Source organism: Diabrotica virgifera, chromosome 1, assembly GCF_917563875.1.
Source record: "Diabrotica virgifera virgifera chromosome 1, PGI_DIABVI_V3a".
NCBI lineage: Eukaryota > Metazoa > Arthropoda > Insecta > Coleoptera > Chrysomelidae > Diabrotica > Diabrotica virgifera.
Window position 1 is genome coordinate 89224021 of NC_065443.1, and position 23150 is coordinate 89247170.

The 23150-nt window shown below is 30.8% G+C and overlaps 1 protein-coding gene across 1 annotated transcript in view; it reads left to right on the forward strand.

The window, feature by feature from the left end:
• The window catches only part of LOC114325878 (probable multidrug resistance-associated protein lethal(2)03659), a 170853-nt gene that overhangs the window by 104922 nt on the left and 42781 nt on the right, over nt 1–23150 (forward strand). The window contains exons 7-10 of the mRNA XM_028274010.2: nt 3021–3456; nt 8450–8668; nt 9933–10122; nt 16004–16154. Of these exons, the coding sequence (XP_028129811.2) occupies nt 3021–3456; nt 8450–8668; nt 9933–10122; nt 16004–16154 (996 nt within the window). The remainder of the gene's footprint in view (nt 1–3020; nt 3457–8449; nt 8669–9932; nt 10123–16003; nt 16155–23150) is intronic.

Sequence of the window (23150 nt, forward strand, 5' to 3'; positions counted from 1 at the left end):
AATGAAAAGGTACACTTATTTTGATTATTGTATTATGCTCCTTCGTTTGTAGCTTCAAATATCTCGAAAACTAATGACTTTATCGTTACGAATGAAGAGTATATCTTTTACATAGAAAGTATTGGAAAATAAAAAAAAATGCACTAAAATGGCAATTCCGCCAGTGGCGTAGAATTTGGGAGAGGTGAACCTTTCACGTTCCCCCGTCGTACGCCTCTGGTAGTAGCCAGAAATGTTTGTTTAACATAATTTAGTAGATTGTACAATACGAGCACCACCTATCAAATTTCGTGTTTTTGTCCCATACCTGTCAGGAAATATTCAAAAATAAATAAAATAAAAGTTTAACTTTGACCTGTATTTCGGTTATTATCAACTTTTGTACTAATATAAGGTAAGTTAGCTTAAATCGACCTATTTTCACCTCAGGAATCTAAGGTTAAGCTATGGCCCGTGTTTCATTAATAATTGTCCATATAGTAACTGGAGAAACCTTAGCACAAATACGAAGATTTAACCTAAAACACTTAAATAAAATGTGGTTCCTTACTGAGTTACAGGGTGTTTTATCTAAAAATTTAAAAAATATTTGTGCTCAGCATTTTAAAACCATTCGACATATCGTTTTCATACTTGGCACAAAGTGCGACTACTATATACCCTACTAAATTATAATAAACAAACGTATCTAGCTACTACCAGAGGCGTACGACAGGGGATAGTGTGTGGTTGACCCTTCTCAAATTCTACGCCACTGGTGGAATTACTATTTTAGTGCCATTTTTAGATTTTTCAATACTTTCTACGTAAATAATATACTCTTCATTGGTAACGATAAAGTCATTAGTTTTAGAGATATTTGAAGTTAAATATGAAACGGCACAGTTATTTTGATTAATTTATGATGTGATTCATATGATTAAAATTTAAAAATTATTTGTACCCAGTACTTTTAAACTATTTATCGTATCCTTATCATACTTGGCAGAAAGTGTAGGTACTGTACACCCTACTAAATTAAGATAAATAAACGATTCTAGCTACTACCAGAGGCGTACGACAGGGGATAGTGGCTGGTTGACCCTTCCCAAATTCTACGCCATTGACGAAATTGCTATTTTAGTGTAATTTTTTGATTTTTCAATACTTTTTATGTAAATAATATACTCTTCATTCGTAACGATAAAATGATTAGTTTTCGAGATATTTGAAATTAAAAATGAAGCGACACAATACATTAATCAAAATAACCGTGTCGTTTCATTTTTAACTTCAAAGATCTCGAAAACTAATGACTTTATCGTTACGAATTAAGAGTATATTGTTTTTATAGAAAGTATTGGAGAATCCAAAAATTGAACTAGAATAGCAATTCCGCCAGTGGCGTAGAGTTTGTAAAGGTTCAACCATTCACTTTCCCCCGTCGTACGCCTCTGGTAATAAACAGAAACGTTTGTTTAACATAATTTAGTAGTTTGTACAGTACCTATACTTTCTGCCAAGTATGAAAAGGATATGTCGAATAGTTTTAAAATGCTGAGCAAAAATAGTTTTTAATTTTTTAGATAAAACACCCTGTAACTCAGTAATGAACCACATTCTATTTAAGTGTTTTAGGTTAAATCTTTGTATTTTGTGCTAAGGTTTCTCCAGTTACTATATAGACAATTATTAATGAAACACCCTGTATAGTACATAGTACGGGACAAGCATGATAGATAGTACATGACAAGTTTTTCACCCAAGTGGGTAGATATCATACTTTTTCAGAGAAATACAAAGAAATACAAAATGTAGCTAATTCAAAAATATTATTTATTTGAATTATGAACATTTTCAAAACCCTCTAGAAGTAAAAATGATTTATCTGGGAACGTAAAGTGCTGTTGCAAAAAGTGCTGAGTCTTTTGAATTTACTTTGGGCTAAAAGAAAAGCTTGGATAAAGGAAAAACTGAAATTTTTTCATATCAGTATTTGCAGTTTTTTATCGAGGCTCTAAAATTAACAAAATGAATATAAATCTTAATAAGCATGATATGACAAAAATGAGACTCACGTTCTTTATAATTATATCAGACTGGACAATTTCAGATCTCTGTAGATAATGGTTGGTAGATTTTGCTAACCTAAGTGTTCTAGACCTTACTTCTTCTTGTGAAATATTTAATAAGGAATACATAATTTAATAAAAGTTCAATCTAAAATTTTCAAAACACATTCTGCTTCTATCCTGTTTATTGTGTTGTCGTCTTCATTTTGTAGTGACTGTCCGTTTCGGATGTTGACGACCAACATGGAAATCTGTACTTTGCACACTGCTGCTCTGAAAATATTTGTGGTTGTTGTGTTGAACCACATACATAGATTTTTCAGCCAGCAAATCCTTCGCCTTCCTGGTCCTCGCTTTCCTTATACTTTTCCTTGCAAGATTAGTTGCATCAGTTCATATCTCTCGTTGTTCCTCATGTTTTGACCGAGATATTTGATTTTGTCTGTTTTTATCGTGGTTAGCAGCTCTTTTTATTTTTGTAGTCTTAATAAAACATCCTGTTTAGTCACGTGGTTGTTATAAGATATCTTTAGGATTAGACGATGAAGCCACATTTCGAAAGCTTCAATTTTCTTGCAGGTGGCGTCTGTGAGAATCAACCACTTAACTCCATACAACATTCTGTTGTAAACGAAATAATATAACAGAAGCTTTTATAACGGATGTTTCGAACACCAAATCATCAGCTACTTTTTTATTCCAGCTAATGGATTTTGTAATAGCAAAATTATAATAAGATATCGAATATGCATTTGTCAAACTTCATCAAATTATATTGAATTACCATGATGGTTTCCTCGTTTGTCACGCCACCAGTTTCATGAAACTTACCAATTGACAATATTGTTGTCCCCCATTTATGCAGACATATACAATATTTTGAGTTTTTGTAAAAATAACCTGGCACTTAACCTGTTAAATAATTGTTGGACCTTTCTCTTTAATAATATTATAAATCTATTATTTTAGGTAAACAAATATTTGAGGACTGTATTTGCAGTTATTTGCGAGGAAAATGCACTGTTCTTGTTACCCATCAACTGCAATATTTAAAAAACGTACACAAAATATACCTACTAGAACGTGGAAAGATCGTCGTAAGTGGAACATTCAAAGAAATATCGGAATCCAACACCGACTTCGCGCGACTACTCGTCAGCAACGTTGAAGAAGAGGAAAGTGATACGATAGATGAAGAATCGTCAGAAATAGAATATTTTGAAAATATGTCCGATGAGAAGCCCACAGAAATTACTGAGGAAACTGTAGTCGTAAAATTGACATCTAGAGCCTATTCTGGGTACTTGAAATATGCAGGTGGTTGGTTTTATGGATTTTGGGTGCTCATGCTGTTTGTGCTGACTCAGTTCTTGGCTAGCGGATCGGACTATTTTGTAAATTTCTGGTAAATATATAATATTACTTAGTAGTATTTAATTGTGGCTTGTCAAAATATTTATCACTTTCTTATCCAAGATTTACCACTAAATCTTTTGGTAGGTCCGGTTAGATATTCAAGCTCGCTGTAGATACTGTGTTTCGTAGCTTTTGTAGGTTTATTGAGCGTATAGCAGTTTAACCCGGGAGCAGTCGCGTCGTTAGAAAAAATCTAACATTTTATCCTTTTCCGTGATAACTTTTTTTTTAATAAAACTTCAACAGGAATCTTATGATTATTGCTATCTGATCAATCAATGATCAATAAGCAAGTTAGTTCTAACTACAAAATATTACAAAAAACGTATCTAAGGACATATTCAGCAATAATCCTTACTCTCATACATAATAGTACTACTAGCTAACGTGTACACTATAGCCGCACTTTGCTCTGCTTTTTCACTTAACGCACTTATTTAACTTATAGCACTAACTCAAACGGCTTCGTTCTCTTAAATATTCTTATCTGGTTGGCGTTGTCTAGGAGTTTGATGTCTCCGACATTCACATGGTTGGAGAGCCTTTGTTCATGACTCTCGGCAAACTTACTTATTGTCTGAATAACCGTATTCATCTGGAGGTCTCGATGAAGATCACAGTTTCTGAAGTACCATGGAGCGTTGACGAAGTTCCTTAACACTTTATTCTGATATCGTTGTATGATTTTAATGTTACTTTCTTTTGTACAGCCCCATAGCTGTATCCCATATGTCCATGTTGGTTTAAGGACTTGTTTATATGATAACAATTTGTTATAAGTAGACAGAGTAAATTTTTTCCCCATGAGCCAGTACATCTTTCTGAACTTAGTTTCTAATTCTTCCTTTTTTTTTTTAATATGCGCTTTCCAACGCAGCTTTGAATCTTATGTCATACCCAAATATTTGCCGTATTTGCATAAGGTATTTGATTTCTATTTATACTGACTGGGATATGTTGTTCTCTTTTTTTTTGTAAAATTGACATGAACAGATTTTGTTTCATTCAATTTGATACGCCATCGCCTGGTCCAGATGTTAATTTGTTTAACAGAGTTTTGTAGCATAGTTGCTGCTTCCTCGTGGTTTTGTCCGACTGCTAGAATGCATAATGTGTCTGCAAATGTCGCAATTGTGTTAGGTTCTAATGATGGGATATCATTGGTATAGAGCAGATATAGCACTGGCCCTAGGACACTTCCTTGTGGAACTCCAACTTTAACTTCTCTTAATTCTGAATATGCTTCCTCATTTTTAACTCGAAAGTATCTGTCGGATATACAGGGTGTCCCGGAAAATAGTGCGTTCCTTAAAGGTATAGGTAGAAGGCACCATGTAGAACAAAAAACTCTTATAACATTTTTTTCTAAATGCAACCGTTTGACCAAAAAATTAAAACGTATTTTGGTATCCAAATTTAAATCTGACAACTATGTGCGATACGCAAATTTAAGCATAGACAGTCCCATGTAAATAGATAGAAGATGATAGTAAACAGATAGTTTTAAAGAATCCTGTTTAGTGTCAATGCCGAAAATGTTTTCGAATAGTGAGTGTATTACCTATTATGTTATTACCTATGAATGGTGTTTGTGAAAGGTTACTTGAAACATCTATTCGGTATATTAATTATTTTCAAGTAAGTACAACTTAGTTATTTCAGTTCACAAGTAAACAAATTACTGAGACATTATCTGGTGTATTTAAGTTCCACTGTAAACTATTAAAACTATGTAATTCAGTTAAAGCCCTCAGCAATACTCAGCATTCAACCCATTTAAACCTTACTAAATACATAATAGTAGTTTAGTTAAAAGATGTGTTTTTATGTTAAAAGATGTGTAATTCGTTTAAAATTATGCAATAGGTATTTCAATACATTTCAAAAGAAAATAATTTTAGTAAACAAATAGTAAATACATAAGTATTACCTACTATTAGGTTGGATTATTTTAAATACTGTTAATCACAATCACAAACGAGTTCTTATTATGTTATTATGCCGTAGTGCGTACGATGTTGCCAGTTTATTAAAATTTCCAAACATTAAAATACAGGTATATGGAAAACAATGTTAACTTATTTTTGGAAACGGTTAACTTTAGAAAAAAATGGTATAGGACTTTTTTGTTCCAAATTGTGTATTCTCTCCATACCTTAAAGGAACGCACTATTTTCCGGGACACCCTGTATATGATTCTAGGAGTTCAGAATATTTTTTTGGTACGTAGCATCTCATTTTATGATATAATCCCTCAAGCCACACTTTGTCAATAGCCTGCGCTACATTTAGAAAAATTTCAGAACAGACTTTTCCTTTTTCTAGAGCTTTTTCTACTATATCTGTTATTCTATGCACCCGATCTATCGTTGAGTGGCTTTCTCTAAATCCAAACTGATGATTAGGATCTAGATTTTTTTGCTCTATAATTGGTTTTAGCCTCTTCAAGAGTCATTTTTCATATAATTTCGACATGACAGGCAACAGTGAAATAGGTCTATATGAAGAAGCTTCTTCTGGAGGTTTTCCTGGTTTTAATGTCATTATAATTTCTGCTACCTTCCATATCCGTGGTACGTATCTCAACCTAAAGAAAGCATTTTATAATATGAATGTGTTAATTTTATTGTAGCTTTCCTTAGTAGTTGCTTTAACACTTCTCCGCAGTGATAAGATCAAATCCTGGAGCTTTCTTTGGGTTTATATTTTCTTTTTTTTTCCATATATACTTCTTTTGGAGTTATAGGGATAATATCCATTTCATCTTGATCAGGGAGCTCCCAGTTTATTATTTCGTGTTCTTCATTTGGTTGCAGAGTATTTTGTAGGTGATCAGCAAACCTGTTAGCCTTTTGTATATTGCTTCTTGTCCAGCTGCCATTAGTATTTCTAATTGGTGGATTCTGTAAGATTGGCTTTTTTAATCGCTTGGTAACCTTCTACATTGAGTAATCAGTAGTACTATTTGATAGTTTACTTAGGTAGATGCTAACCGATCCGTTTTTTATTCTTTGAATTTCTGTTTTCAATTGTTGTGTGGCATTATTTAATCTAGTTTTATCAACTGGTGCTCTAGACTGTTGCCACTTGCGTCTAATTTGCTGAAATATTTCTGACTACAAAGACGTCAATAAGGTCTGGGATTTTATTTGTGTCATTAGGCCAGTATGTTGGATATTGGCTTTCCCGTTGACATTGCGTCGCATTTTATGTATTCCATTGCTTCCAAAAATTCTTTCACTTTGGTGGTAGTCAGTCGTGACCCCCCAGTGCGTATGTTTTGCATTGAAGTCTCCTCCAAGGATAAGTCTATATTCTTGACTGGTCAGGAAGTCTACATATTGATTTTTCTTGATAACATGTCTTGGCGGACAGTAAACCGCTGTGACGATTACCTCATAGTTTTTACAGTTAATTTTTACTGATGTGGCCTGAAATTCTGCAGTTCTATATCCAATTTCCTGATAGTGCATAATATTTTCTTTTATTATTACTGCACTACCTCCTTTGGCTGCATTATCAGGGTGAGTAGTATGATAAGTTTTATAACCCCTAAATCTAATGTATATGACTCATTCGTGAAATGCTTGCTGATGTTTCAAGATGCCATTTGCATTCCATTGTTCTATTCGAAAACTACCCACCATTACCAAGTCTTTTAGGTATAGCTCTTTTGTTGCTATATTCTATTCTGGTTATACGCTCGTCCAGGTTAGTTAATCTGGATTAATGGATAGTTTACTTCACTTAACTTTTTGGTTAATTTCCTCAAGTCTTCTTCACCATCGGCATTAATTTTAGCGCTCTTGTCTCCAAGTACTTTCATCTGGTATTTAGTAGTATGTAGCCTGACTAATTCATGGAATTGGCTAAATTCGACAATACTCTCCACAATTATTGGAGGTGGGAGTTGGGTTTTTCTAGTTTTTTCTTCTATTTGTTGTACAGATGATTATTTTTGTGATGGGGTCAATGATGTATCCATTTTACGTTTTTTGTAATTTTTGACACGTATCCACTCTGTCTCCTTAGCCAATTCTTCCTCATCAGTTTGATATTCATCATTCTTAGGTTCTTTCTCTTTGGATAAGTTTCGCTCTAGATCTGCAAATTTTAATCGCAAGCTTTCATTTAATTTTTGTAAATTATCTAACTGAAGTTGGAGCTGATTTACTCTATCCGTAGCGTAATTCTTCTCCATTTCCGTCTCTTTTTTGCATTTGTTCGTTCTGGGACCTTGCATAATTTTTCTGAAAGATGGTACTATTTTGTTGTATTAACAGTACCTCGTTAGGTGTTTGAAGATCCGCATTTTGTTGGATCATTGTAGCGAGAACCAACAATTATAACAGTCGCTAGGTGCTCTTCATTATTTCTACCCAAGCGCCCGGACTATACCCAATTTAAAAGTAAGTAATTTGAATTTATCTTACCATTTTTTGTCTATTTTCGACTTAATTATCAAAAATGATAATTAGCAGACACAGAAACACCAAACATTTATGATACGAGGTCTAACGAATACTCCCGTGATAACTTGATGAAAAATTTTGCAGCATAACTTTCCACTCGTAAGTGCCTCAAGGAATATTGTAGTAATGCGTGGGAATTTTTTTTAATTTTTTTTTTATTTTTTTTGTGGAATTTATGGCTTTGGTGAGGACCAATTAGCTTTAAAATTGTTAGAAATAGATAGTTTTAACATGGATGCCTTAAGATTTTTAAGTTAACGTATGGATGTACTTCATACTTGCTCGAAAATTGCACAAGGTAATGCTCAAGTGAGAGGCTAACGACCAAGGGTTGGTCGTTAACCTCTCAGATAAGCATTAGCTTGTGCAATTTTTGAGCAAGGATGAAGTATATTCACATCTTGGTCGTTAACCTCTCACTTGAGCACTACCTTGTGCAATTTTCGAGCAAGGATGAAGTACATCCACACGTTAACTTAAAAATCTTAACTTCTTTTGTTTCTATTCTAGGGTAAATAGAGAACAAGAAACCTTTCAAGAAGAAGAAGGAAATAAAACATTACTTCTAGGATACTCAGATGACGTTTATATGGAAGAAAACTACAATTATGTTTGGAAATATTCTCTAGGACATCTGACACCTATACAGCCTGATTTCTTCAATAGTGATAGATGCATTATAATATACAGCTGTATTATTTTATCTGTGATCACTGTAACAGTTATGAGGTAAATTTTGGATATTTTTGTAGACGATTTTAAAAAATGGCACAATCATAAATAGTCCATTTACTGACGGATTTTGCTCCGCACTTTAAAGAACGGGTTGGATTGACATGAAATTGGGCACACACATAGCTAATATGTCAAAAGAAAGTGATTTTGTACCGATGTAGGAATTTGCCCTGGAGGTAAGTACCACTCCTTCTCGGGAGGGGCAAACTGACTAATTCTAAGCAACTTTTGTTCTTACTAAAAATTATTAGTGATACAAAAATCACAAAGAGTAAAAAATGTAAGTTTTGCTTTTCTGAATATTTAGATTTTTTGTTTCTCTGTAAGATAAAAACTTATTAAGATATGGCTGTTTAAAATTTGTATACATTTGTGATTAGCGACTCGTTCAAGCGCTTCCAACTACAGCCGTTGCAAGAATAAACACCTTGAACCAATGAAACTTACAGATTATATAAACGATGCATAAGTAAAGTATCTTGTGAAGCAGTAACAATTAATATCATTTGGGATATTAAGTAGATGGCGATTTTTATGATTTTTTATCAAAAAAGGGACCAACTTGCATAAGGTTAATGTTAGAAACTAAAAAAAAAAACAAAAATAAAGGTCCTTTTAATTTCTTTAAAAGGGCTTTGTTAAGATTTCCCCGAAAGTGCTTAATTTTTTGATTATTTTACGTTTAAATATTCGATTTTAGAATTTGACGAATAAGAACCTACTTTTATTAGCTTCTGCTAGCTACCCCTAGCTTCTGCTGGGTCTACAAACTTCGTGTATACACCATTCTTTTACCTTTTTATAGGCTATATTTTTGCTAAGACAATTTTTTCGATAAAATACTTGCTTTTGAGTTATTTACGAAAAATTGTCTAAAAAGGTGTTTTTTTTTAAATGTGCATATTCACTGGCAAATAAATTGAAAAGTATTGACCTAGTGAAAAAAATCTATAGAACAAAAGTTGCGAAGAATTAGTCAGTGTATCCAACTCCGGACTTATTTTTGACATGTGCTTTTCATCCCTGGGAAGAGGTGACACTAACCCCTAGGGAAAAAGCACACATCGGCACAATATCACTTTTTTCCTTTGGCGTATTAGCTATGGTTATGGCAAATTTCATGTCAATTCAAGCGGTTCTTTAAAATTCAGAGGTTTTGCAATAATATTTTACTGTGTCTGAATGAACTAAAAATATTGCCTACATAATATATTTTATAATAATATATTTATTTTGTTTTCATTACGTCTCATTCTAGGTCTTTATGTTTCTATAAAATGTGTATGAACGCATCTGTAAAACTGCACAATACTATGTTGCATAAGATTTGTAATGGTACTATGTTCTTCTTCAACACAAACCCTTCTGGCAGAATACTCAACAGATTTTCGAAAGATATGGGATGTATAGATGAAACAATGCCCAACGTTTTAGTCGACACAATTCAGGTAGGAATGTTTATGTATATAAATCAGGCAAAAATCAATAAACTACAGGAGATTGTCAAAATGTTTGTGCCATTTGTTATAATCTATGAACTTAAAAAACTATAATTATACAAATATAAGTTCTAGTATTGTGAAAAAGACAAATTCTCTCCTTAGAGAAAGTTCGTAACACCAAATGTCGTTAGTCTAATTAAACAACGGCTTAATTAACTCCGCTTTAATTCAAAGTGGCTTAATTATTTCTAGGTTTCACACTGAGGATGGTAAGACATTACCGAAATCGTTTTGTGATGTTCGTTAATCCATTTGGATAATTTTAATCAAATTTTAATAATTAATATACCACTTACAACAGAAGTTGTTACTTCATTATTAAGTTGTTATAACTATGGTATACAACCAACTACAGAGTTTCCCTTTTAAATTTTAGATAATTATTATATATAGTGAGAGGCAAAATTACGGACTAAATTCATTTCCTCTAGAATAGGCGATTTTAAAGATAAATCCCGAAACAGGTCGATTTTTGTTTTTAAATTATAATTTTTTGGCATAATTATATTTGATACTAGTAACATCATCCATCTGAGCGTGATGACGTAGTCGATGATTTTTTAAATGGGCATATGGGTATAACATTTCAAGGGTTGTTCAATTTTATATTCAGTAATATAAACATTAACACAATCATTTATACAAAATGACAAATAAAAAATTTTTTTTGGATTAAATTAATTGACGCAAACAGAATAATATACAGAGAAGGGCTAAATTATGGAATAAATTAATTTTCTCTAAAATGGACGACTTTGGAGAAAAATCCCGAAACAGGTCGATTTTGATTTTTAAATTACAATTTTTTGGCATATATTTCATACTAGTGACGTCATTCATCTGGGCGTGATGACGTAATCAATGATTTTTTTAAATGAGAATAGGTGCCGTGTGGCACCTCATTTGAAAGGGTGTTCAATTCTCTATTCAATAATATAAACATTAATATCATTATTTATACAGGGTGGCCAAAAAACAAATTTTTGAATTAAATTAATTGACGAAAAAAGAAGAATGTATGCAATTTATTTAACTCAAAATACATTCTATCATTGTCAGAAAATAGGAAATAATGTTTATTTGGCAAATAAACATTGCTTTTCGCTTAAATTAAATGTTCAAACTGCCAAGTGGTAGGTGGGAGGCTGTTTATGATTTAATTTAAGCGAAAAGAAATGTTTATTTGTGAAATAAGCATTTTTCTCTATTTACTGACAGCAATACAATGTATTTTTAGTTAAATAAATTACATACATTCTTCTTTTTGCGTCAATTAATTTAATTCAAAAATTATTTTTTTGGTCACCCTGTATAAATAATGATATTATTATTTATATTACTGAATAGAGAATTGAACACCGTTTCAAATGAGGTGCCACACGACCCCTATTCCCATTTAAAAAAATCATTGATTACGTCATCACGCCCAGATGGATGACGTCACTAGTATGAAATATATGCCAAAAAATTGTAATTTAAAAATAAAAATCGACCTGTTTCGCGATTTTTCTCCAAATTCGTCCATTTTAGATAAAATTAATTTATTCCATAATTTAGCCGCTCTCTGTATACAATTTATTTAACTCAAAATACATTGTACTGCTGTCAGAAAATAAAAAAAATGATTATTTCACAAAAATAAACATTTCTCTTTGCTTAAATTAAATGTCAAACAGCCTCCCACCTGCCTCTTGGCATGCTGAACATTTAATTTAACAAAAAGCATTGTTTATTTTAGGGGAGTGCATATAGATTTTCACTTCGGAAAAAATCAAACAAGATAGAACTTTTTGTAATTTAATTAAGAAATGTTTAATAAACAACATATCAAAAAGTTCAACTCAAGAAGTGGGTGCTTCATTTTTTATTAAACAAATGAACTACTAAAGTTGATGTTTTTTTTTTAAATAACTTCGAAAATATAAATATTAGAACAAAACTGACTTGACCATTGAAAAATTCAGAAAATTTTACAAAAAAAACCCTTATATAAAGAATTTTCTAAAATTAAATTTGTATCTTCTATAATTTTTTATTTATAACGCTAAAATCACCCTTCTGACAAACATTGGCGCACTGTAAACTAGCGTACGGCGAAGTGCACGGTTGAGTTATTTTAATGTAATTCTTTAACTAATGGATCAAATGAAATTTTACAAATTGAGCATAGAAGAAGAATAATTAAGCTATCTTATGGTTATAATAAACAGAAATAAAATGTATGGGCATAAGTACGGTGGGGGCGGAAAATGAGCCTTTCATATATTTTGTTTAAAAATGTTTTAAAAATATGCAACTAATACAATTTTTCCTATAAAACCCTCAATTTTGCACAACTTACCTTTCAAGCACTGTATTAAATGATGTTTCGTTCAAAAAAAATATCAAAAATTTAGTTCAAATGATATGACGTCTTAAAAAATGTAATTTTTGAAATCTTCATAGTTTTATAGAATTACCACCATTTTAAGACGGTATTACTCAAGTTTGAACAGTTCTATTACAGTTTTATAAGTGTTTTTTCAAAGCTTAGGATGTAGTCTTTAAAATTCACTACTTAAATTATTTTACTTTAGAAATGAAATAGACTATTTCTATTTGAGAAAATTAAGAAAGATAACAAAAATGTAATACAAAAACCGAAAATTACCAGCTAAAAAAATGTTTATATAAAGTGATCAAAACTTTTTTCTGTAAAACTTACCTAAAATACATTTAATAATAAACTCCAACAATAGTAAATGTTCAGCAAAAAAATTTTTTTTAGCTCTTATACAGTATGTCTGCGTAACTTGGAACCTATTGATAACTCTTTTATTATCAGTTTTACGAAAAAAAGTTATTCTTTATAAAATACTCTGCATCGTATATAATCTAAGATGCAATCATCAAATATCAAATTTAATGCATTTTATACGAGGTATGTCAAAAAATATGAATTTCTCTCAAGAGTAAAGTATCGTTTTTCACAATATCGAAAATTGTTATTAAGAAAAGTTGTTTGGAATTAAAAATTTGTTTTAGTGCTCAATTACATCCTTCTAATTAAAATATTGTGAATAATAAAGGCACTTAACTCTTAAGAAAAATTCATATTTTTTTACATACCTAGTATAAAATTAAAAAAGTTTAATATCTGATGATTGTATCTTAGACTTTAGACCAGGGAGAGTATTTTATGAAGAATAACTTTTTTTCTTAAAAGTGATAATAAAATAGTTATCATAATTGTAATAAAATGATGAGTATCCGTAATTTGAGAAAAAATTGAAAAACAATTTTCGATTAAGATAATGTAATTGTATATTTAAACACAGTTTTTAATTTCAAATAACTTTTCATAATAGGATTTTTTGATATTCTGAAATATAAAGGTACTTTACTCTTTAACGAAATTCATATTTTTGACATAACTCGTATAAAATTGATAAAATTTGATATCTGATGGTTGAGTTTTAGATTTTTGACTATCCAGAGCATTTTATGAAGAATAACTTTTTTTCGTAAAATTGATAATAAACAAGTTGAAAATGCGAGCATTATCATAACGAATACTTTGTTTATTTGCGTATTTAAATTCATAATATGGAAAATTTCTATTATGAAAAGTTGTTTAGTATTAAATTATATGTTTTAATATTCAATTATATCCCAATTTAAATATTTTCAACTATAAAGGTACTCTACTCTCGAGCGAAATTCATATTTCTTTACATACCTCGAATAAAATTGATAAAATTTGATACATAATGATTGCATCTTAGATTTTAGACCATGCAGATCTTCTTATGAAGAATAACTTTTCTCCGTAAAATTAATAATAAAAGAGTTATGAATGAAAATTATATTGGTATTCGTAACTTGAGAAAAATTTTCAAATATTTTTTTATCTTTAGAAGGATGTACAAGTTAGAACATAATATGTAGTTTTTAACTCCAAACAACTTTTAATTGTGGCTTATTTCCCATATAAATAATTAATCATAAAAATGCCACAAGGAAATAGCTTCAGAACAAAACAACTTTTGATAATAACACTTTTCAATATTGTGAAAAATAAAGACACTTTAATCTTGATCGAACTTCATATTTTTTGACATACCTCGTATAATATAAATTTGATATCTAATAAAAATAAATAAATACAAAATAAACAGTTTTCCTTGAAAATAGTGACGTGTAATTTAACATAAATAAAATTTCACAATAAAACACTGAAAACTTTTGTTTTCTATACTTCCACAAAATTTATTATTTACAACTATGTGACTACAGCTGTTTCGGCAGAGTGCCTTCCTCAAGTGATATAATTTACAATGTGTTTGCCTTTTTAAGTCTCTAACTGAAGAGGTTGAGGAGTGGGGAGCTGTTTGTCTCGAGTTGGTCATTCAGAATTATATATGTATTTTTCAGTTTATTAATTTCCATAGATTCTAAAAAAGATAGCTTAAGGCCTTTATTTTGGATATGCAGAATTTTTTAGAATCTATGGAAATTAATAAACTGAAAAATACAGATATAATTCTGAATGATCAACTCGAGACAAACAGCTCCCCACTCCTCAACCTCTTCAGTTAGAGTCTTAAAAAGGCAAACACATTTTAAATTATATCACTTGAGAAAGGCACCCTGCCGAAACAGCTGTAGTCACATAGTCGTAAATAATAAATTTTCTGGAAGTATAGAAAACAAAAGTTTTCAGTGTTTTATTGTGAGATAAAATGAACTTCCATCAAGTAACGGTCGAATCCATCAATTAAATAAAATTTGTTTATCTGACATTTCAATTTTATGTTGACGTTTAGTTGCGTCAAAAGAAAACAAAGTAGAGTTAACGTTTCTATGTCGGAAGAAAATGACAATTTAAAGGAGGCTTGTGACGTCACAATGACGACTTTGATGTCGGATATCTCGAAGATGGTTAGAGATAGCGAAATGCCGTTTTCAGATTTGGATTCAGAAGACAAAACTACATAGGAATCCATTACTAGGTGGTCTCTAGATATTTCCGGAGCGGCAACGCAATAACACACACACTTTTGCGAATTTATAAACCCAAAGTTTTCGTTGAAAAGCCATAATTTTCAAATTGCAATGCCATACTCGGATTCAGTATAATCAAAAACAAAATATAAACATATTTGATCAAAGTAAAATGATGAATTTAACGATATTTTTAAGATTATTAATACAAAAAAAATTGTTATTGTTTAAACAATTAATAAACAATTAGCGGCCAAATCCGCGAGTAGAATTTTTTACTTTAACATATATATAAACTAACAAAAAAAGTTTCAGAAAAATATAAGCTTGTTTAAATTTTTCCGAAACAATGCATATTTTCGTTCTTATTGCACTCCCCTATTTACCAAATAAACATTTTGTTTTATATTTTCTGACAGCAGAAAATGTATTTTGAGGTAAATAAATTACATAAATTCTTCCTTTTTGCGTCAATTCATTTTATTCAAAAATTATTATTTTTTTGGCCACCCTGTATAAATAACGATGTTAATGTTTATATTGCTGAATCGAGAATTGAACAATCTTTTAAATGAGCTATCACACGACCCCTATTCCCATTTAAAAAAATCATTTATGACGTCATCGCGCTCATATTGGTGACATCACTAGTATAAAATATCTGCCAAAAAATTATAATTTAAAAATAAAATTGACCTATTTCAGGATTTTTCACCAAAATCGTCCATTTTAGAGAAAATGAATTTGTTCCATAATTTTGCTCCTCTCTGTATATAAGATTCCAATTTATTATGTTCTTCATGGTATACAGTTTTAGATTTAATTTGTTAATTTTGTTTTTCAGATTGCTCTAAATGTTCTAGCTGTTAACATTGTAATTGGAACTGTCAATCCTTGGATTCTGATATCAACTCTAGCAATAGGTTGTCTGTTCTATTTATTCAAAGTTGTTTACGTTTCTTCAAGTAGAAATTTGAAACGTATGGAAGCAGCAAGTAAGTTATTATTAAATTTTTGTTGTGAGCAGCATAAAATATTAAAACAAAAATAGAAATAAGACAGATGTGACTGGCATATTACGTATTTTTTGTCTTGTACTTCCATATGTACAGTATGGTGCAAATGAAAATGTCTTTCAAACGAAAAGAACAATATTTATGAAACTTTGCGTGCAAGCACAGTGACGCAAAAGGCATCTGATGCCATATTTTTTGTTACTTTTCCACTTCCGGTTTCACCGGAAATACCCTTAACTTATTTACTTTAATTATTTACTTATCCTGTATATTTTTGCAGATTTTAAAAGAACTTGATATTTTTAATTCATACATACCAGATTTGGAATAAAAAATTTGTTAAAAAGTGTCTGTAGATAATTATTTGTATTAATACAACGTAGTAGGAAATAAACGAGTACCATATCTATACTATAGACGCGATAAACATGCAGGAGAAGTAAACATTAGTTGAGGGCTATGTCGTCACCATTAACATACGAGATGGCTATTTCATGACTTATTTGAATTTAGGATAGTTAGTATCCGATACTGAACTAATTGACAGAAATAAGTTGTATTAAATTTTTTTTTATTTGATACACTGCATTTTTACAATCTACTCTATATACAAAGTAATAAGTAAATGGTATGTAAGTCAATTAACATGAGTTACGTTCCGACCAGTGATGGCTCTCTAAGTATTATTGTGGTAGGTCGTCTGGCCATATTCTCTTCAGTCTTCTTTCAGCAAGTGGTTGGGTGAATAAATTATTTATCAATTCGTTGGTGTGGTCAGTGGTGCGATTTTTATATTTTATTGAACGATTCTTTATTATTTCCTTGATTAGTGGAATGTTCAGATAATTGTGAAGTGTCTGGTTTGATACGTACCATGGAGCTTTACTTATCATACGGAGTATTTTGGACTGGAATGTTTGGAGTATCTTCGTTTTTGAAGGTTTACTGCAGCCCCATAGTTCTATTCCGTATGACTAAACTGGTATAAGTATAGCTTTCTACAGAAGCAGTTTATTTTCAAAAGATAACTGAGACCTCTTGTTAAATAGTCAGTTCATATTTTTTAGTATAAGATCTAATTGTTTACGTTTAGTTTTAATGTGCATTTTCCATATGAGTTTTTCATCCAGATGCAATCCCAAGTATTTGACAACTGGTTTGATGGGAATCGGAGTATTATTTATAGAAACTTGAGGACATGCAGATTTTATGGTTGTAAAAGTAATTTGTGATTTGCTGGCATTAACATTTATTTTCCATCGCTTGAGCTAGTTTTGTAATTGGTCTAAATGATTTTGTACTTTTTGTGATGCTACATTAGGGTCGACATCCATTGCTGAGATTCCCGTATCATCGGCAAAAGTAGCTAAGAAGGTATCATTTCTGGTTGGAACGTCGGCTGTAAATATCAGATACCGAAATGGGCCGAGAACGCTACCCTGTGGTACGCCAGATTGGATGATGTGGTAATTTGAGAAGTTGTTTTCAATTTTGACTTGGAAGTATCGGTCAGTAAGATCCGATTTTATAATAAAGTATAGTTGGTCTGTTAGGTGTAATTTCAGTTTATAGAGGAGACCTTGATGCCATACCCTATCAAATGCCTGTTGTATATCGAGAAACACTCCATTATTTAAAAATGGTCCATTTAGTTGAAAAATATCGTATTGAAATATTAATGAATCGGTTATGGTGATCGTGATAGAACTCATGAAGAGATGTGTAATATTTTTAATGATTTGAATTCTGAAATAAATCCTATATCAAGTTCAACGGTTACTAAAACAATGCAACGTTTTAATTCAACTGGGATGGTCAAAAATTTGCCAAAAACTGGAATAGACCAGGGCGCATCTGTAAAAATATTAGTACATTTGGACGTTGAGAGGTGACACAAATTTTTTTGGAGAAATTGCTTCAAAATAAATGAAATAATAATATTTGAGTTATGCTCCCTCTCAAAAAGGTCCGGAACATTGTTTAAATAATCAAAATGTCAAAAAATTAAGGAAAAATTCGATTTTTTTCTTGGTTTTTTGATTATAACTTTAAAAGTATTCATTTTCGAGAAATGTTGTACTAACATAAAAGTTGCGTAATTAAATTTCCTATAATACAGAATTGGTTAAAAATTTAAAAAATAGTCACCCTTGTTGCGAAATAGCAATAATTGTGAAAAAAATAAAACATACAAAAACAAGTATTCGCATTTTACGTTTTTCAACCATTTATGCTACACTTAGGACCTTCATATTTCACCCTGAAAAACTTTATGATACAGTAAAACAATACTGTAAATTTCATTAAGATCGGTTTAATAAATTTTGCAATCCAGCTTTCGTAAAAAAAAATCATTTTTTCAAAATGTTACAGGACTGAAAATAAAGCAGATAGCAAGTTAAAAAATTTTTTGCTTATAGAAGTGTACTGTACCTTTCATTTGCAATTTTGCAAAAGTAAAATCGATTAACACCACGGCGTCAGGAATTTTTAAATAAACATTAATTATTGGTGCTACGCGCAGGACAGCGGATAGTTTGCTCTGATTGGGCGTTCCAATGACCTTTGATAATGATTGATACATTTTAATTTTTATTACATTTCGATATAAATAAATAAATTTGTTTATTGCAAAATAAAAACACATACTCTATCCTTTGAAATAATACTTTTATTAGCAAAAACTTTCTTTGTTTATATATTTTAACTTAAAAAATAAAAGTTTATTATTTTTAAACATATGCAGTTGTTTAAACAATATTTCACAAACAATAATAAAATTAGTTTGGTTTTTGTGGAATTAAAATATTAAAATACAACAAAATATAGAGTAAGAAAATAATATATTAGATAAATATTGGAAGAAATTTTGGTGGAAATCAACTTGTGTGAATCGAACACCGCTGTCCTGCGCGTAGCACCAAAAATTATTGTTTATTTCAAAAATTTTCTGACGCCGTGTTAATTAATCGATTTTAATTTTGAAAATTGGCAAATGAAAGGTACAGTACACTTCTATAAGCAAAAAAAAATTCAACTTGATATCTGCTTTATTTTCAGTCCTGTAACATTTTGAAAAAATGAATTTTTTTTGCGAAAGCTGGATTGCAAAATTTATTTTGCAAAATCTATTAAATCGATCCTAATAAAATTTACAGTGTTGTTTTTCTGTATCATAAAGTTTTTTTGGGTGAATTATGAAGGTCCTAAGTCTAGCATAAATGGTTGAAAAACGTAAAATCCGAATACTTGTTTTTGTATGGTTTTTTCACCATTATTGCTATTTTGCAACCAGCGTGACTATTTTTTAAATTTTTAACCAATTCTACGTTGTAGTAAATTTAATTACGCAACTTTTATGTCAGTACAACTTTTCTCGAAAATGAACACTTTTAAAGTTATAATCAAAAAACGAAGAAAAAAATCGAATTTTTCCTTCAATTTTTGACATTTTGATTATTTAAACAATGTTCCGGACCTTTTTGTGAGGGAGGATAAATTTGATTTATTTTCAAGCAATAATTTGAGTCACCTCTCAACGTCCATCTCAAAACAGATGCGCCATGGACTAGAAGACCACGGACTGCAACGAACAAAGTTATTAAACAATATATTACAATTAATTTAGAGGAATAACCTCAAACTTTCACAAGGATTTTGGCACTAAACCATGGAATAGTCAACGTTCTGTAAGGAAAATATTGAAAATGAAAAAATATCATCCGTATAAGATACAATTGGTTCAAGAATTGTCAGATGATGATTTTAACCGACGCCGACGGCTCGAGTTTTGCGAAAGAATGTTGGACATTTTTGTAACGATGACGCACATTTTACAAGTAATGTAGTGTTTTCTGATGAGGCAACTTTTTGCTTAAATTGAACAGTTAACCGCCATAACTGTAGGTATTGGTCAAATGAGAATCCTCATTGTATTATTGAAGCACATACCCAGTATTGTTCAAAATATACTAATATACCCAGTTACCACAAAATTTTTGGTTTCAACAAGATGCAGCGCCTCCCCACTATGATCGACGGGTTAGGGATTATTTGGAGGTAAATTTTCCAAATCCATGGATTGGACGTAGAGGATTCATAGAGTGGCCCGCTCGTTCTCCGGCCTTCAACCCGTTAGATTTTTTCTTTGGGGTTTCGTAAAATCACGTGTTTACGTTAGCCGACCAACATGCTTGCAGGGCTTGAGAAAAAGAATAATATTGATGAATGTGAACTAATACGTGAAGAAATATTTCAAAGAGTGACTCACGAATTTATTCAGAGGCTTACATGTTGTCAGGAGGTCAACTGCGGGCATTTTCAACATTTAAAATTATTTTTTGTTGTTGTTTTCAATCTGGTAGGATGTAGAGTGTAGAATAACATCTTTGGATGTTGTTTTATGTGCTATTAGATTGAAAACTTAGTTTTTTGCTAGCAGTTGCCGCTAGGACATCCCTGCCATTTCGTTCGTTGCAATCCGTGACTGCACGCCGGGATTTGTCCTAGTTGGGTCGGAGAGAGCAGCATATTATGTGCCTCCTGATGAGAGAAAGAGAAAGAGTTTCGAAACCGGAAGAGGTGATTGCTGCACTCTCTGATTGAACTGGAATAATGATGCGGCTGTAGTTTCGTGTTGCAACGAAATTGAAAATGGTTATTCATTTTTGATTTTCTTTATATTATTATTATCATTGGTCTAACGTAAATAAATTAACCCATGTTTTTAACTGTAAAGAGATTTATTTCTCGTTTTAATAGTTTTTTCTTTCAAACTTGGTACGTATGAATTAAAAATAACAAGTTCTTTTAAAATCTGCAAAAATAGATAGGGTGTCCCATTTAAAGTAAATAAGTTAAGGGTATTTCCGGTGAAACAGGAAGTGAAGTAGTAACCAAAAATATGGCATCAGATGCCTTTTGCTTCACTGTACTTGCACGCAAAGTTTCATAAATATTGTTCTTTTCGTTTCAAAAATATTAGCTTGGCTCTATACTTTATCCCAACTCTGTATTAATACTAGCATTAATTCGTTCAATACTTCAATGCAATCAATTTGAACTTTTTATGATAAAATTAGTGAATTAGTCAGTATTGAAGGTATGAAAAATACGACTATATTAGTTGCAATAAATTATCTATCAACTTGATAATATTTAAAGTGTGCCGCATTTAAGATGAAGACACCCCTATATGTCGGCTATCAAATATATACAGATTTGAAATTTGCTACAGTCATACAGGTTGATGCTTCACAATTTTTAAAATAGTTTACTGCGAATCCACAAAATGGGTGAATTTTCGATATGCGATTCGATTTACTTCGCGTTAGAGATATCGATAAAACTTATTTGGAAAAGCTGTTCCAAATATTATTATAACCCCACATACCAAATTTTATGAAAAAATTCACACTTTGAGTGGTTTTTCAGTTGTTGTAGTCAGGATCCTGAATCCTAAAATCCATAATTTTTTATGCTTTATCGAATACATAAGTAGCGGGGCTGATCGGTGCGGGGGCATTTTTGACCAGCTTATCCCGCTATAGCCTTTAGAAATGTTTTGAAAATTAAAATGAATAATAGGCTTGGATCCCGTGTACCAAAAAAAAGTTGATTAATAACAAGGTGAAAATTTGTTAATAGCTTAACGTGTCTAGTCGAATAAACTTTGATGTACGGGAACACTGGAACAGAGGAAGTTTTAATTGTGGAACAGTTTAAAAATTTGTAACGTTAGATTACGAAAACGTCCCATGTATTTTGTCGGACAGAACATCAAATTTATTTGTTACCCTTTTATTAAACTCTCATGCAAAAATCAGATTGCTATTACTAACCAACATGATTCCTGTGATTTGACATGTTCTTCATGTTCCACTCATTAGTGCCCAGTTGGTGATAAACACCAGTCTGATTTTTTGCATGAGAGCTTAATTAAATGGTAACAATTCACTTGGAAGTTCTGTCCGACAAAATACATGGAACGTTTTCGTAATCTGACGTTCGAAAGTTTTCAACTGTTTCACAATTAAAATTTTCCTGTTCCAGTGTTCCCATACATCAAAGTTTGTCCGACTAGACACCGTTAAGCTCTTAACAAATTTTCAGCTTGCTATTAATCAACTTTTTTTGGTACGCGGGATCCAAGTATATAATATATATTTGGATATGATTAAAAATTAAAAACAAATGAATAACTACTAATGTACGAGTATATTCAGTATGTCCCTGTAAGTTGGAACCTTGTGGAAATTTTTTTTATTATTACTTTTACGAAAAAAAAGTTGTTCTTAATCAAAAGTTTTGCATGGTTGAAAACCTAAGATACAATCATCAGACATCAAATTTTATTAATAGTATACGAGGTACGTAAAAAGATGATTTTCTCTCAGAAGTAAAGCTCCTTTATATTCCACAATATTGAAAATTGTTATTATCGAAAGTTGTTTGGAATTAAAAATTATGTTCTAATGAGCAATTATATTCTTCTAATTGAAAAAAAAATTGAAGATACCCAACATCATTTTAATTTATGTATGATTACTCCGAAATTGTCTATTAATTTTACCAAAAAAATTTATTCTTTATAAAAAGTTTCTCACGTTCTATAAAATAAGATTAATTCATAATATTTCACATTTTATCAATTTTCTACGATGTATGTCAAAAAATAATTTCGCTCAAGAGTAAAGTACCTTTATTTTGCACAATATTGAAATATTTTATTATAAAAATTTTTTCAGAATTAAAAACCATGTATAAGTATATAATTACATCTTTTTAATTGAAATATTGTGAACTATAAAGGTACTTTACTCTTGAACAAAATTCATATTTTTTGGCAAACCTCGTATAAAATAGATAAAATTTAATAAATTATGGTTGGTTCTTAGTTTCTAGACCATGCAAAACTTTTTAAAAATAATAACTTTTTTTCGTAAAATCAATAATAAAAAAGTTTTCCATATGGTT